At 39.7% G+C, this 18090-nt stretch overlaps 1 protein-coding gene across 6 annotated transcripts in view; it reads right to left on the bottom strand.

The window, feature by feature from the left end:
• Positions 1-7565: 7565 nt before the first annotated feature.
• The window catches only part of CaMKI (Calcium/calmodulin-dependent protein kinase I), a 133569-nt gene continuing 123044 nt past the window's right edge, over positions 7566-18090 (bottom strand). For 5 of the 6 annotated variants that reach the window (XM_070282328.1, XM_070282330.1, XM_043213537.2 and 2 more), the window contains 2 exons: positions 8046-8133; positions 7566-7987 (listed from right to left, as the gene is read on the bottom strand). In XM_070282328.1, coding sequence (XP_070138429.1) covers positions 7754-7987; positions 8046-8133 — 322 coding nt within the window. In that variant the 3' untranslated portion in view covers positions 7566-7753. The remainder of the gene's footprint in view (positions 7988-8045; positions 8134-18090) is intronic. The other variant, XR_011443484.1, reaches the window with a different exon arrangement.

Below are 18090 nucleotides of genomic sequence, written 5' to 3'. Positions count from 1 at the left end.
TCGGGGATCAGTTCCAACCTCGAGATATTGTTCTCCATCGACGAAACGATGGAAACTCACCGTTGTTACGATGCTTTGCAGTATCCACTCATCTTCTGGGATGGTGCCGATGGCTATCATTTCAATGTGAGGATGGTAAATCCAGTCAATGGTGTAGAAACGAATAAAAAGTGCAGCGCAATGAACTTTTACTCATACCGATTAATGGTTCGGAGGACCGATGACAATCATATATTGAAATGTCGTCAATTGTTTCATCAGAACATTGTCGATATGTATGCAAAAATTGAAACAGAACGTTTGCTGTTCCTCCGATTGAATCAGACGAAACTTCGGTCCGAGGAATATTGGCGGGATACTGTGATGATTGACAGTAATACAACCAACTTTGGAAAGCTCACGATTTTGCCATCCTCATAAATAGGTGGTCCACGCCACATGCAGGAATATGCTCAAGATGCCATGGCATTGCTCGTTGCTACGGCCGTCCAGACTTATTTATCACGAGATAGCTTGGGACGAGATAGTGCAGCTGTTATTTCCTGGACAATCGTCTACGGATAGGCATGACATCATGCCACATGCGCACATACTGATCTGGAAATCGACGATGTGATATGCGCTGAGATTCCACGGGCCGAGGTTGATACGGATTTGCATGCAGTTGTCATCAAGAACATGATCCATGACCCATGTGGTACCCTCAACCCAACTTCACCATGCATGGTAGACGGGAAGTGTTCCAAGCGATATCCTCGAGCATTTGCAGCCAACACCGTAACAGGGAACGATGGATATCCTCTGTATAGGAAACGTTCAACTGAAGATGTCGGGACTTCGGCAACTTTAAACATGAGAATTGCTGATATTGAGGTGGACAATCGTTGGGTGGTTCCATACTCACCCCTATTGTCAAAATCATACAAAGCGCACATCAACGTAGAATATTGCAATTCCATGAAATCGATTAAATATATCTGTAAGTACGTGAATAAAGGCAGCGAGTACGAGTTGTCGATGAAATCTCTCAATACCAGGCTGGAAGATACATAAGCAGCAACGAGGCTGCATGGCGAATTTTTTCGTTCCCCATTCATGAACGCTATCCAGCTGTAGTTCAGTCCATTTGGAGAAGGGTCAACGTGTCTATTTCACCGAACGAAATGTACAAGAAAGAGTCCTGAATCCGCCTGCGACAACTCTGACTGCCTTCTTAACCTTATCCCAGGAAGATGCTTTTGCCAGAACCTTGATGTATTCAGAAGTGCCCTCTTATTACACGTCGAATGCCACTAAAAAAGTGTTCCCGCGACGCAAACGAGGCGAGCCCGTCGAAGGACAACCTGGCATCTTCAAAGAGAATACAATCGGTAGACTTTATACAGTGCATCATAATCAAGATAAATGTTTTTTCCTTCGCATGCTGTTGGTGAATGTGGCCGGTCCCAGGTCTTTCCAGTATTTTAAAAATCTCAACGGCATCACACATGCTACCTTCCGCAGTGCGTGCCACGCCTTAAATTTGTTAGAGAACGACCAACAGTGGGATATCTGCATTCATGATGCGTGCAACACGGCACATCCGCACCAAATTCGCCGGTTGCAATTTGTTTGCAATCATATTGACTGCTTGCTTCCCTTCATCTCCAACAGAGTTATGGGAAAGATACCGTTCGCATATGGCGGAGGATATTTTGCACAGAGTACGTCTAGAAAATTCTGACATGACCATGGAATTGACAGAAGTAATTTTCAATGAAACTTTGATAAGGATTGAAGACAAGTGCTCAGCTATTGCAAATAAAGTGCAAAGTCAATTGGGAATGCTAACACCTGCCCGAACTGCGACTTCAGCATTTGATGTGGATTTGCGCCGTGAGCAGAATTACAACCGTCATGATCTCCAGTCATATGTCCAATCCAACATTACGAAATTAAACCACGAACAAAGAATGGTTTATGATCATGTCATGCAAAAGAGAAATAGTGGGGCTGGGGGCATCTTCTTTTTGGATGCTCCAGGAGGAATGGGGAAAACATTCCTCATATTGATCCTGGCTACGGTTCGAGCTAACAAGGATATAGCCTTAGCTCTTGCTTCATCTGGAATCGCTGCGACATTGTTACCTAGTGGGACGTCTGCTCATTCAGCGCTGAAGTTGCCATTGAACGTGCAAATCATCGAGACTCCTACGTGCAATATTTCCACAGCATCTGGCATGGGAAAAGTATTGCAATGATGTAAACTCTTTGTTTGGAATGAATGCACGATGTCACAAAAAAAAAATCGCTGGAGGCTCTCGATCGATCATTGCGGGATTTGCGGGATTTGCGTGGAGCACTCCAACCATTTGGGAATGCGTTAATATTGCTCGCAGGGGATTTCAGACAAACGTTGCCTGTGATTTCCCGATCGACACCAGCTGACGAGATAAATGCTTGCCTGAAATATTCCATATTGTGGCAAAGATTATAAAGTACATAGATGGGACATCAGGGCCCAAAACGGTCAACTTTTTGCGTCGAGCTTGTTGGTGAGGGGGGAACGCATATGCATACGATTCTATTTTTAGAACTCTTTACATGTATCCGTCAACTACAATGTGATCTTTTGTATGTATGTGTGACTGCTCTCACGACGGCGTAAAAAGGTTTTGGCTTCCAAATTTCAATTTCAATTTCTCGTTTCTGTTTTCAATGCGCCGATGTGGTAGTTACAACAAATAGCAGAACAAATAGTATTTTTAATCGCCGCAGATCGAGACAGGACGGTAGCGTAATGCATAGAGTAGTTACTCTATGTGTAATTTTTCTGTGTTCAAATTTTCGTAAGGACTTTGAACTTTTTCTTTCTTTTATAATTATTACAGTTTTTTTTTCTTTAATTGTAATATTTTTCTTTAATTTTACAATTGTAAAATTGTTTTATTCTTCCTTATGTCCCGCTAATAAAATTTCAAGGGAGTCCTTCCGGCATTTTGTCATCCGACACGTCCGTCACTTATTTTTACAATAATTGTAATAGAATGCAGTTAAAAATAATAATAATAACGTAAAAAGTAAAAGGGAAAAAAAAAAAAAAAAAAACGTAAACATGTATAAAAAGAATCAAAACTAAAAACTTTATCAAAATTGGAAAAACCGCCCGCTAATGTAATCGAACCCAGGACCTCTTGAATAAGGACCGCGCACTATCCATCTAGGCTACCCTCGAAGTTGATTTTATGATACTTAAAAATGGTGTTAAAGGAGGCGCTAGAATCTATAGCAAAAACAGAGTTGACGAGTAAGGATAGTAAAAGATATTTCTGATCTCTTTACTCTTACATTGGTTTGATTACAACGTTTCAAACTTTCATCGTTCCAAAGATGTTACGATCTAAAAATAGAATTCTCTCTTTCCATCTCTCATCTGCCAGCCGTTTGTCGTGGAACCCGCTCTCAAATCTTTTCATTATTACAGCGGGTTCCACGACGGAAAAAATGAAAACATTTGAGAGCGGGTTCCACGACGCGGCCTGCCAAAATGCCGTAGAACCCGCACTTATAGACATTTTTACAGCGGGTTCCACTAAGAACTGAGACGATGTTAAGGTTATTTTAAAATTTTGTATTTTTTTTATTGGATTATAAATTTAGAAAAATACATTAAAATAATAAAAATATAATATAAGTAGATTTAAAATTAAAAAAAAATATATGTCCCGAGCCTGGTTTGAACTCGTTTTACTTTGCACACCAGCCAAGCACTCTACCACTCGGCTATTCCTCATTCGTTGTCGCGCGAAAAATTTCTCAAACTTAACTTGTCGCGCAATGGAACCCGCTCGTTCCAGCGGGTTCCACTGATGGAACCCGCCATAGAAAATTTTTCTTTGTATGAGATGTCCCATCTATGTATGTACTTTATAATTTTTGATTGTGGCAACATGTACGTACATTACAGTGAAGACAGTTATGCGTGTCCAGTTACAGAGCGATGACTCAGCCGACTTATTCTCACGACAACAACTGGACATTGGGAACGGAAAGCTGCCAGTCAATGAGACATCGAGAAAAATAGCATTGCCCGAGAATGTCTGTAATTTAGTTACATCGAAAGAAGGACTTATCCAAAAAGTGTTCCCCGATATCCGAATAAATTATAGGAATCACGGTTGGCTCAGTGGACGAGCGATTCCTCGCTGCCAAGAACAAAGATGTCTACCAGCTCAATCATGTAATCACATCCAGTATAGAAACTGACGAAATTACATATAAGTCGATAGACACGGTTGTGGAGGCAGAGGAAGCAGTTATTACCCTATTACCGTAGGGTATTAATTACCCTACGGAGTTTCTAAACTCACTTGATCTGCCTGGAATGCCACCACACATATTGAAATTAAAACTAGGTGTGCCGATTATCATGCTCCGGAATATGAATCAGCCGAAACTCTGCAACGGTACGCAACTCGCAATCACGAAATTGATGAATAACGTTGTAGGAGCAACGATCATAAGTGGTTCTTTTAAAGGTGAAGATGTCCTCATTCCTACGATTCCTATGTTTCCGACTGATACCCCGTTCCACTTCAAAATATTGCCGTTTCCCATTCGTTTGGCGTTCGTAATGACCATAAATAAAGCTCAAGGTCAATCTCTGGAGTTGTGTGGTTTGGATTTGGATAAAGATTGTTTTTCACACGGACAATTATATGTTGCGTGTTTCCGTGTTGGAAAACCAAATAATCTTTATATTTACGCGGAGAATGAAGCAACAAAGAATATTGTTTACCCACAAGTATTACAGAATTAAATTAATTTGAAAATTATTTTTTTTTGTTTGACTTATTTCTTATGCGTGCAACCACAATTTGCCACAACGAATCGTGGCATAATGATGCGATTCAAGTCAAATATGCGCCGTTTTGATTGATGACGCGTTCCCAACGAGATGCCAACTTCATAATGCCCCTCTTATAGAAGCTGGCTTCCCTATTGGCAAAAAACTCGGAGAGCCAATTTTCACAGGACTCCCTTGTGGCCAACTTCAGACTACCAAGCGCGTTCGCCATGGACAGAAACAAATGGTAATCACCAAGCGCGTTCGCCATGGACAGAAACAAATGGTAATCACTTGGTGCGATATCCGGACTGTACGGTGGATGCAAAAGAACCTCCCATCCGAGCTCCCGGATCTTCTGGCGCGTCACTAAATTTGTGTGTGTGGCCTGGCGTTGTCCTGGTGGAAGACAATTCGGCCTTGGTTGATCAAAGATGGCCTCTTCTGCATGAGTGCTGTCTTCAAGCGGTCTAGTTGTTGGCAGTACAGGTCCGAATTGAGCGTTTGGCCATAGGGGAGACGCTCATAGTGAATAATTTTCTGCCAATCCCACCAAACACACAGAAGAACCTTCCTGGCCGTCAATCCAGGATTGGCCACCGTCTGGGCCGCTTCACCGCTTTTCGACCACGACCGTTTGCGCCTTACGTTATCGTAAGTGACCCAATTTTCATCGCCAGTCACCATACTCTTCAAAAACGGGTCGATTTTGTTGCGATTTAGAAGCGATTCGCATGCGTCGATACAGTCAAAAATGTCTTTGCGTCAATTCGTGTGGCACCCATTCATCGAGCTTCTTAGTAACTCCAAGCTTCTTCAAATGGTTTATAACGGTTTGATGACTCATGCCCAGCTCATGACCGGTGCTACGGCTGCTACTATACCGGTCTCTTTCGACCAATTCAGCGATTTTATCGCAACTTTCGACGACAGGCCTTCCGGAGCGTGGCGCATCTTCGACCACCTCTTCACCAGAACGAAAACGTTGAAACCATCGTTGTGCGGTGGAAATGAAAACTGTATCGGGTCCATAAACTGCACAAATTTTATTGGCGGTTTGATATGCATTTTTGCCTCTATCGTAGTAGTACTGTAAAATATGCCGTATTTTTTTCTTTATTTTGCTCCATGATTGCGACGCTATAACTCACGAACGACTAAGAACAAACAATAATAAAACAAACACGTAACACGACAATCAATCACACAAGTGTTAGCGTGAAATGAGCTTTCCAAAAAGGTATAGAATGACCTAATGCGACGAATAAAATAAGAACTACGCGCTTTCAGCGCCAACTAGCGAAAATACCGCAAGACTATTTAGGCAACCTAATATTTAACAGTTTGTTAATTGAAAAACAGCTGCAAAGAAAAGAGCGCTTGGGTTTGGTTTGTAATATTTCTGAAGTGCCATTACTTATTTATATATTTTGTAGCTATAAAATATAGTCCGCCGATCCCTATAAAATTTGGTATGTCGTATTATTTTGCCAACAATAGGTTTTAAAATTGGTTTTATTAAGAAATTCTCATAGGTATCGATCAACTTTATCCGATATTTGCGATATAAAGCAACTTTGTATACCAATTTTTCATAATTTATTATGAATTAAATTCTTAAAAGAATTGGTTAACAACATCCAATATTTGCGGTATTGTTCATCCGATATATTTTTATAAAATATTGCCCACTTGGGTACATCATCTTTGGCTGCGACCGCATTTAGATTTTCTATCATTGTTCTTATTTGGTTAAGATTCTTTTCGTTATTTGATCTTGACTCTGTCTGTTGGCTCTGTGAGCACAATACGCTTATTCCTACTTGAAACCATTATTTCTACTATTCCTTCCTACACTAACTTGCAACAAGGAAAGCTAACTTCGGGCGAGGCCGAAGTTGATAATCACTTGCAGTTAAAACCGGATATATATCGAACACATCGGATAAAGTTGCTCGATCCTCATGAGAATATCATAATATAACCAATTTATTACAATAAAGCTACAAAAAAGTCCCAAGCTTCTATCTTCAAAAATACAAAAGTTGGTATTTCTACAAAAAACTATTTCCGATCGTTCAGTTATATGGCAGCTATAAGATATAGTCGACCGATCGTTATGAAATTTGGTAGGTCGAATTCACTGACCAAAAATATACTCTGCACCAAGTTCTATCTTCCAAAACACGAAAGTTGGGCCATTTCCGATCGTTCACTTGTATGGCAGCAATAAGATATAGTCGGCCAATCCTTATGAAATTTTTTCATGTTGTAATGTTTCGCCAAAAATAGCTCTCATGTCAAATTTGAATTCTCTTACTCTACAAACACAAAAGTTATTCCATTTCCGATCAATCAGTTATAGACGGACAGACGGGCATGCTCATAACAACTCAGGAGGTGATCCTGATCAAGAATATATATACTTTATAGGGTCGGAGATGTCTCCTTCACTGCGTTGCACACTTTTGGACAAAATTATAATAACCCCTGCAAGGGTATAACAAGATAATGGTTATTATGGTGCATCCACATAAGAATTGGTGATGATTTTTTAAAGAAATTCTTTAATCTATTTACCCAATAATATGAAAAATTTATATTTGCACCGCTCCAGCGTTATTATTGCTTGTTAGGCAGCCCTTAAAATAGTTTTTGATTAAACGCTGCCCATATGATTATTACGTATGACTCAAATAAAACATCTTTTAAGCCCAGACTAGTCAATAAAAAAGCTAAGTACTTGCCATAGTTTTATGTATTTAAATATATTTAAGGAAATGGAACAGAGAATCGGTATAATAAAAGATTATCACCCTAGGTTCAAAGAACCGATTGGCTTTATTAGAGACTAATATATAGACCAATGGTAAAACGAGATACGGTATTTAAGACCACAAAAATTAAAAAAAATTATTATAACTTGTGCTAATTTGATGCTCCGTTAATATTGCTTCGAGCTGAACTGCTGATATTTTTTGTACTACTTTGTGCAGAATCATGTGTTAGTGAAGTTGTCGAAATAGAAGGTCCGGATGCTATTTTGTTTTTATTGCTAGCGTTGCTGCTTATATTACTGATTGGATCAAAATTCGCACTGCTGTTGCTGCTAAGCGCCATTTTCTGCATTTGTCGAATTACAGTTGCCGCGTAGTAAGCTTGCTAAAAAATAAAATATAAAATAATTAATTTGTATTATTTTTAGGCCCAATTCGTTTACCTTCCAACGAGATTTCGCAAAGTTCTTTTTTAATTGCTCCGAAACAGTTCCATGAATATTTTTGTTACTAGCTTCATTTCCAGAAATCCTATTTAAATAAAAAAAAATTAGAAAATAGTAAAGAAAAATGGTAATCTTTAAATATATGAATTGCTTAAAATAAATTTGTAAAAATATGTAAGCAGTACAATTTAGCAGATAAAAGATAGAAGATAGTACTATAATTTGGGTCGAATGTATGCAACGCTGTGATCTCCGACACTCTAAAATATATACAAATATTCTTATACATCTACTACCTATACCCTGCCACGTTTCGCTGTGGCATATTGTGGTTGCACGCATAAGAAATAAGTCAAACAAAAAAAAATAATTTTCAAATTAATTTAATTCTGTAATACTTGTGGGTATACAATATTCTTTGTTGCTTCATTCTCCGCGTAAATATAAAGATTATTTGGTTTTCCAACACGGAAACACGCAACATATAATTGTCCGTGTGAAAAACAATCTTCATCCAAATCCAAACCACACAACTCCAGAGATTGACCTTGAGCTTTATTTATGGTCATTACGAAAGCCAAACGAATGGGAAACGGCAATCTTTTGAAGTGGAACGGGGTATCAGTCGGAAACATAGGAATCGTAGGAATGAGGACATCTTCACCTTTAAAAGAACCACTTATGATCGTTGCTCCTACAACGTTATTCATCAATTTCGTGATTGCGAGTTGCGTACCGTTGCAGAGTTTCGGCTGATTCATATTCCGGAGCATGATAATCGGCACACCTAGTTTTAATTTCAATATGTGTGGTGGCATTCCAGGCAGATCAAGTGAGTTTAGAAACTCCGTAGGGTAATTAATACCCTACGGTAATAGGGTAATAACTGCTTCCTCTGCCTCCACAACCGTGTCTATCGACTTATATGTAATTTCGTCAGTTTCTATACTGGATGTGATTACATGATTGAGCTGGTAGACATCTTTGTTCTTGGCAGCGAGGAATCGCTCGTCCACTGAGCCAACCGTGATTCCTATAATTTATTCGGATATCGGGGAACACTTTTTGGATAAGTCCTTCTTTCGATGTAACTAAATTACAGACATTCGGGCAATGCTATTTTTCTCGATGTCTCATTGACTGGCAGCTTTCCGTTCCCAATGTCCAGTAGCTGTCGTGAGAATAAGTCGGCTGAGTCATCGCTCTGTAACTGGACACGCATAACTGTCTTCACTGTAATGTACGTACATGTTGCCACAATCAAAAATTATAAAGTACATACATAGATGGGACATCTCATACAAAGAAAAATTTTCTATGGCGGGTTCCATCAGTGGAACCCGCTGGAACGAGCGGGTTCCATTGCGCGACAAGTTAAGTTTGAGAAATTTTTCGCGCGACAACGAATGAGGAATAGCCGAGTGGTAGAGTGCTTGGCTGGTGTGCAAAGTAAAACGAGTTCAAACCAGGCTCGGGACATATATTTTTTTTTAATTTTAAATCTACTTATATTATATTTTTATTATTTTAATGTATTTTTCTAAATTTATAATCCAATAAAAAAAATACAAAATTTTAAAATAACCTTAACATCGTCTCAGTTCTTAGTGGAACCCGCTGTAAAAATGTCTATAAGTGCGGGTTCTACGGCATTTTGGCAGGCCGCGTCGTGGAACCCGCTCTCAAATGTTTTCATTTTTTCCGTCGTGGAACCCGCTGTAATAATGAAAAGATTTGAGAGCGGGTTCCACGACAAACGGCTGGCAGATGAGAGATGGAAAGAGAGAATTGAACGATGAAAGTTTGAAACGTTGTAATCAAACCAATGTAAGAGTAAAGAGATCAGAAATATCTTTTACTATCCTTACTCGTCAACTCTGTTTTTGCTATAGATTCTAGCGCCTCCTTTAACACCATTTTTAAGTATCATAAAATCAACTTCGAGGGTAGCCTAGATGGATAGTGCGCGGTCCTTATTCAAGAGGTCCTGGGTTCGATTACATTAGCGGGCGGTTTTTCCAATTTTGATAAAGTTTTTAGTTTTGATTCTTTTTATACATGTTTACGTTTTTTTTTTTTTTTTTTCCCTTTTACTTTTTACGTTATTATTATTATTTTTAACTGCATTCTATTACAATTATTGTAAAAATAAGTGACGGACGTGTCGGATGACAAAATGCCGGAAGGACTCCCTTGAAATTTTATTAGCGGGACATAAGGAAGAATAAAACAATTTTACAATTGTAAAATTAAAGAAAAATATTACAATTAAAGAAAAAAAAACTGTAATAATTATAAAAGAAAGAAAAAGTTCAAAGTCCTTACGAAAATTTGAACACAGAAAAATTACACATAGAGTAACTACTCTATGCATTACGCTACCGTCCTGTCTCGATCTGCGGCGATTAAAAATACTATTTGTTCTGCTATTTGTTGTAACTACCACATCGGCGCATTGAAAACAGAAACGAGAAATTGAAATTGAAATTTGGAAGCCAAAACCTTTTTACGCCGTCGTGAGAGCAGTCACACATACATACAAAAGATCACATTGTAGTTGACGGATACATGTAAAGAGTTCTAAAAATAGAATCGTATGCATATGCGTTCCCCCCTCACCAACAAGCTCGACGCAAAAAGTTGACCGTTTTGGGCCCTGATGTCCCATCTATGTACTTTATAATCTTTGCCACAATATGGAATATTTCAGGCAAGCATTTATCTCGTCAGCTGGTGTCGATCGGGAAATCACAGGCAACGTTTGTCTGAAATCCCCTGCGAGCAATATTAACGCATTCCCAAATGGTTGGAGTGCTCCACGCAAATCCCGCAAATCCCGCAATGATCGATCGAGAGCCTCCAGCGATTTTTTTTTTGTGACATCGTGCATTCATTCCAAACAAAGAGTTTACATCATTGCAATACTTTTCCCATGCCAGATGCTGTGGAAATATTGCACGTAGGAGTCTCGATGATTTGCACGTTCAATGGCAACTTCAGCGCTGAATGAGCAGACGTCCCACTAGGTAACAATGTCGCAGCGATTCCAGATGAAGCAAGAGCTAAGGCTATATCCTTGTTAGCTCGAACCGTAGCCAGGATCAATATGAGGAATGTTTTCCCCATTCCTCCTGGAGCATCCAAAAAGAAGATGCCCCCAGCCCCACTATTTCTCTTTTGCATGACATGATCATAAACCATTCTTTGTTCGTGGTTTAATTTCGTAATGTTGGATTGGACATATGACTGGAGATCATGACGGTTGTAATTCTGCTCACGGCGCAAATCCACATCAAATGCTGAAGTCGCAGTTCGGGCAGGTGTTAGCATTCCCAATTGACTTTGCACTTTATTTGCAATAGCTGAGCACTTGTCTTCAATCCTTATCAAAGTTTCATTGAAAATTACTTCTGTCAATTCCATGGTCATGTCAGAATTTTCTAGACGTACTCTGTGCAAAATATCCTCCGCCATATGCGAACGGTATCTTTCCCATAACTCTGTTGGAGATGAAGGGAAGCAAGCAGTCAATATGATTGCAAACAAATTGCAACCGGCGAATTTGGTGCGGATGTGCCGTGTTGCACGCATCATGAATGCAGATATCCCACTGTTGGTCGTTCTCTAACAAATTTAAGGCGTGGCACGCACTGCGGAAGGTAGCATGTGTGATGCCGTTGAGATTTTTAAAATACTGGTAAGACCTGGGACCGGCCACATTCACCAACAGCATGCGAAGGAAAAAACATTTATCTTGATTATGATGCACTGTATAAAGTCTACCGATTGTATTCTCTTTGAAGATGCCAGGTTGTCCTTCGACGGGCTCGCCTCGTTTGCGTCGCGGGAACACTTTTTTAGTGGCATTCGACGTGTAATAAGAGGGCACTTCTGAATACATCAAGGTTCTGGCAAAAGCAGCTTCCTGGGATAAGGTGAAGAAGGCAGTCAGAGTTGTCGCAGGCGGATTCAGGACTCTTTCTTGTACATTTCGTTCGGTGAAATAGACACGTTGACCCTTCTCCAAATGGACTGAACTACAGCTGGATAGCGTTCATGAATGGGGAACGAAAAAATTCGCCATGCAGCCTCGTTGCTGCTTATGTATCTTCCAGCCTGGTATTGAGAGATTTCATCGACAACTCGTACTCGCTGCCTTTATTCACGTACTTACAGATATATTTAATCGATTTCATGGAATTGCAATATTCTACGTTGATGTGCGCTTTGTATGATTTTGACAATAGGGGTGAGTATGGAACCACCCAACGATTGTCCACCTCAATATCAGCAATTCTCATGTTTAAAGTTGCCGAAGTCCCGACATCTTCAGTTGAACGTTTCCTATACAGAGGATATCCATCGTTCCCTGTTACGGTGTTGGCTGCAAATGCTCGAGGATATCGCTTGGAACACTTCCCGTCTACCATGCATGGTGAAGTTGGGTTGAGGGTACCACATGGGTCATGGATCATGTTCTTGATGACAACTGCATGCAAATCCGTATCAACCTCGGCCCGTGGAATCTCAGCGCATATCACATCGTCGATTTCCAGATCAGTATGTGCGCATGTGGCATGATGTCATGCCTATCCGTAGACGATTGTCCAGGAAATAACAGCTGCACTATCTCGTCCCAAGCTATCTCGTGATAAATAAGTCTGGACGGCCGTAGCAACGAGCAATGCCATGGCATCTTGAGCATATTCCTGCATGTGGCGTGGACCACCTATTTATGAGGATGGCAAAATCGTGAGCTTTCCAAAGTTGGTTGTATTACTGTCAATCATCACAGTATCCCGCCAATATTCCTCGGACCGAAGTTTCGTCTGATTCAATCGGAGGAACAGCAAACGTTCTGTTTCAATTTTTGCATACATATCGACAATGTTCTGATGAAACAATTGACGACATTTCAATATATGATTGTCATCGGTCCTCCGAACCATTAATCGGTATGAGTAAAAGTTCATTGCGCTGCACTTTTTATTCGTTTCTACACCATTGACTGGATTTACCATCCTCACATTGAAATGATAGCCATCGGCACCATCCCAGAAGATGAGTGGAGTCATGTCAGTCTTCGTCAGTCATATTCGAAATGTTACGTCTTTTTGCTTATGTATTGCGAGTATGACGACCCAAATTCGACTTCTTGGGGGGCATGACTTCGTTTCTAACTGACATTTTGACATTTGACATTTTCTTCTTAGCTGGCTGCCTGTAGGGGCACGGGGAAACGCGAAAAAAGTTATATATGCGTTTGATGTATTGCGAGATAAGCTAACAACATCAAAAGTAGACAACAACTGTTAAGAGGAGCCCTAAATAAATAGGTCTTACTCCAATGAGCTCCTTATGGAATCTGATTTTATTTGGTAAAGTTCTCTTATAAGTACGATACATGAGAATCTTAAATCTATTTAAATCTACTTGTCAATGCATTGCACGCTGACCTGCTATTCGACCCTTTCGTCAGTGCGATAAGCGCACCACTTGAGTACATATTTTTGTGTAGGCTGCAGGGGATCGGTTTTAGATTATGCTGTTTGACTCGTATTTCATGGGTCCGATCCCTTGAAACTCTAACTTAAGAATTTCTATAAAAAATAGTGTTCAATGCTTGAACAATAACCGAGGTGGAACCTCAACGCATGATACAATTATATAATTGTATCATGCCTCAACGCATGTTGTGTCAAAATTTGGGCTTAAACGGTTTAGAACTTTTCAAGTCTTTAAAAGTAGTAGATACGAACAGACTATTCCTCCAAAGTTGATAAAAGCATGTCCGTCTGTATGTATTTACATGAACTATATAGTCTTTCAGTTTTAAAGCTATCGACTATAAACACACCCTTCTTTCCTTTGCAGGCCAGGATCGGCCGACTTTATTTCTCTTAATTCATTCAAATATATTAAGGTTTAAATATTGTTTTTTTTTTTTTTTAACATTTGAAAGTTTTATTTACAATCTTTCTTTAATACAATAATTAAATTTTTCAAGTGAACCTTGACAATAGGAGTTTGATAAATACAATTCATGAATCTAAAAAGTTCATTTAGTAAATTAAGTAAATCCAGTGGATATTTCCTCTTGAGTCTGCTGGTGGTGGTGCTGCTGTCCAGCAAATTGGTGGTACATGTGTGATGTCGTGTTAGCTTGTCCTTGTATTTAGCGGCGAATCTTCTAACTTCAGCGCTGCCTGTAGGGATGCCCAGTTGAGCATGAATAATGAAATTGTCATGGTAAGGATCAGCTCCAGACAGCGTCCTGAGAGCTCTGTTTTGTACCAGATGAATGACTTTCATATTGCTTGGACTCGCTGTGCCCCACAGTTGGATACCATACGTCCAAACTGTCTTCACTATTGACTTATATGTTAGTAGTTTTACCCTCAGCTTCAGGGTTGACTTTCGTCCAATCAACCAGTAAAGCCGCCGCAGCTTTTCCTGTACTTGCTTTCGTTTGCGCAGTAGATGGGTAGTAGTTTGCCTATCCAACTATTTATCCATTCCCAACTATTTAGGGGTTGAGTTAGGTGGTATGGCAGTGCCTCCAATGCTAATCTGTGGACAGTCGCCTCTCCTCAAGGTAAATGTAGTTTGGGCGGACTTATCATGATTAATCGCAATGTTCCGACTTTGAAGCCACGGGTCAAGGGCATCGAGCTGACGCTGGAGATAGTCAGAGGCCTTCCTGTGGCAAGCTTGCCGAAGCTAGGAAAGCTGTGTCGTCTGCATATGTTGCGGCTAGCAAACCTCCTTCATCTATAACAGGCATATCTGCTGTGTATAGAGTGTAGAGAATTGGACCAAGGACACTACCCTGCGGGTCACCTGCCTTAATGGGCCTATAATCTGACCTTGCGTCTCCACATCTGACCCTAAATGACCTGTCATTCAAGTATGACTTGAGTAAGGCGTAATGCTCATGGGGTACTCTCCTTTTTATTTTCATTAGTAGTCCTGGATGCCAGACCCTGTCAAATGCCTGCTTGACGTCAAGGAAAACTGCGCAACAATATTTCTTCTCCTCCAGGCTGTTTAGAATCTTTTGTACAATCCTGTGGCATTGCTCCGGGGTGGCGTGACAATGCCTGAAACAAAATTGATGGTCTGGAATCAAGCCAGCCTCGTCCCATACAGTCTGAAATCTGCGCAGAAATACTCTCTCAAGTAACTTGGATAGTACTGATAATAAGCTTATCGGCCTGTATGAGGCAAGATCAGCTTCAGGCTTTCCTGGCTTCGGAATGAGGATGGCCTCCGCCTTTTTCCAGTCAGAGGGGAAGTGGCCGATCTCTAAGCACGCGTTGAATATGCTCATAAGCCTTTGGATACCTAATGGGGGGAGAAGTTTAATGGCAAGTGCTTCAAGGCCATCCGCACCCGGGGATTTTTTGGTGTTGAGGCCAGCCTTAAACCTCCTCTTCCGAGACTGGCTCCAATTGACAGAAATCCGTGCAGGGTAAAGACAGGAACCTCTCAGTCTCAGCTTGGTTCACCTCCAGTTGCCACAAGTTGTTCTCGGGGTCGCCGGGCTCAACCTGACGCAGGTATTCTTCAAAAGCACAAGTCCGCAACCTCTGGAACAGCTTCGTGAGTCTTTTGGTCGCACGTTTGAGAGCTGTTTTGTCGCTGGGATACCTAGTTCAGAACCAGGTCCTTCTAAGCCGTCGCTTTTCATTGAGCAGTAGAGCTACCTCCGGAGACCACAAATGTAGGTGCCTTTGAAGGATTTTGTTATTGCATGGAGCCCTTGGTGTTGCGACAAAGGCCGCATTATGCATCTCCTGAGTGAGGTTGACCACGGCATTGTCAATATCAAATCCTGTGTTGAGGTCCGGCTATGTATTGCCTAGAGCGTTATTTAGCCACCCTGTGTAGGTTTCAATGAATTCCGTGGGATATAGCAAAGTCCAGTAGGTCCGGCCATTTTTGGAGGTCCGGCCATTTTCCCCCCAGGGGTTTCTTGCGATCCCGCTGTAGTCAATGCTAGATTTGATTATAATTGCAAATATATGATCATATATAATGCATATATAAGTGCATAAATAATTTGCATTTTATTTTACCGGAACTCCAAGTGACGCGCTACCTTATAATTGTTGGGTATACACCTTTTTCGGTGTCATTGGCAACCAACTATTTTTTTGGATACTCAGTGCCTCGACTATCAATTAATTAATTTAATTTCATCTTTTTCCCCATATTAATTAATTATTTTTTCGTTTTCGCCAGATGTTAAATTAAATATCTTATTTCGTTTGTTGTCGTTTTTGTATTTCATTTACTAATTAAATAATTAAAATAAAAAAAAAATTTTTATATTATTAAAAAAATTTTAAAATAAATTTAATTTAATTTAAAATTTTTTAAAATATTTAAATATTTTTAAATGTTTTGTTCAACCTTATGTTTGACCATCGTGCAAGGCTACAGAAATTTTTTAATTTTTATTTTATTTTTTTTTTTTTAATTAAAATTTTTTTATAAAATTCTTACCTTTTTTACCGATTTTTTATAATTTTTTTTTTTTTTCATATCATACAGTTTTTAAATTTTCTGTACTGATGCTTGTTCCTCCTTATGTTCCTTCCTCCTCCTTCCTCCTCCGCTTATGTTGTTCTACTAACCGGTGGTCCTGCCGTAGACTTTGGTCCCGCCATATAAATTGCCAAAGAGTTTGGCTGTCGTTCCCAGGAACCCGACCTTTTTTATTTTTATTTCTGCTTGATATTTGGCCTTGAAACTGCTAGTATTATTTTTAATACTTATGTATTTCCGGTGTTGTGATTACAACTGTGATCAGGATCTTTTTCTGCACAAGTTGTGTAACTCCATGCGTCGTGTATCGCTTTGGAAATCCGATGACTGAATTCCAGCCCAAAATTTTTCACAAACATTCCGATATAAGATCTCGGACATTTCTGCTATTCTTAATCTCTGTGTCCCTTACCACTTGGGGGGAAACAACAGAGGACTACGATTTGAAGCTTTTTTATGAACTCTTTTATGCCCAGTTTGCAGCATTATTTTTTAGCTACAATAGGCTGATCATTTTTTATTTTTCTACAGCCACTTATAGGTGCCATGTTATAACCTGAATCTCTTAAAACAGGGGGGAAAACGTCAGGGGTCTCGATGGACCAAATTTAAAAAGGAGCCCCAAAAAATGATGACTTCCGTTTGGAAACGGTTTTTTGTTTTTACAATACATGAAAGATACATGAAAATCTTAAATCTATTTAGAAATACTTATCAACGCACTGCACGCTGACCTGCCATCCGACTCTTTCATGCGATCAGCACTCGGTTTTAGACCATGCTGTTTGTCTGGTATTTCCATGGGTCCGATCCCTTGAAACTCTATCTTTACAATTTTTCTGGTGTTCAATGCTTAAACAGGTGTAAATAGAAACATTGCTGAGCCCAATAGGCAATGATATATGTATATCCATTGATGAAGGGCCTTAGAAACACCGTGATAGTGAAATTAATATAAATTATGGGCATAAGTAGAGTTGGGATCATATGAATGGGGTTATATTGTGTAGTTGGGCCCGAGAGTGTAGTTGACAAATTCATTGTGCAAAAAAAAGTGTTAAAAAGGTAAGTGAGTACATATTAAAAAAAAAAAACCTTGCATAAAAATATTATTAAGTTTGTAAAAATTTTGTAAATGTCGTGTTGCGTATATTGGTCTATTGTGGTAATTTTCGAAAAATAAATTTTTGTTGTATACGGATTGTAAGATGCGCCCAAGAGGTCTGACTCAAGCTCAGATTAAAAAATTTGCCAACTTTGATTGGGATGATTCGGCTGGTGAGAAAAATGAAGAAGAAGAATATCGAAATATGGACTAGATTATAGAAGAAACTTTGCGAAATTTGGATACCAGAGCTGAAAATGTGGAAGTTGGTTTGATTGACCAATTTATTAGAAGCGAAAATGATGAAAATTCGAATGAAAATAAATACGTTAAACAGGTGATCGAACAAATTGATTTGAAGAGATTAAAGTGGAGGAATGCAGAGTT

Source organism: Drosophila bipectinata, chromosome 4, assembly GCF_030179905.1.
Source record: "Drosophila bipectinata strain 14024-0381.07 chromosome 4, DbipHiC1v2, whole genome shotgun sequence".
Taxonomy (NCBI): domain Eukaryota; kingdom Metazoa; phylum Arthropoda; class Insecta; order Diptera; family Drosophilidae; genus Drosophila; species Drosophila bipectinata.
Note: the sequence above shows the minus strand (reverse complement) of the source record. Positions and strands in the feature narration are given on the sequence as shown.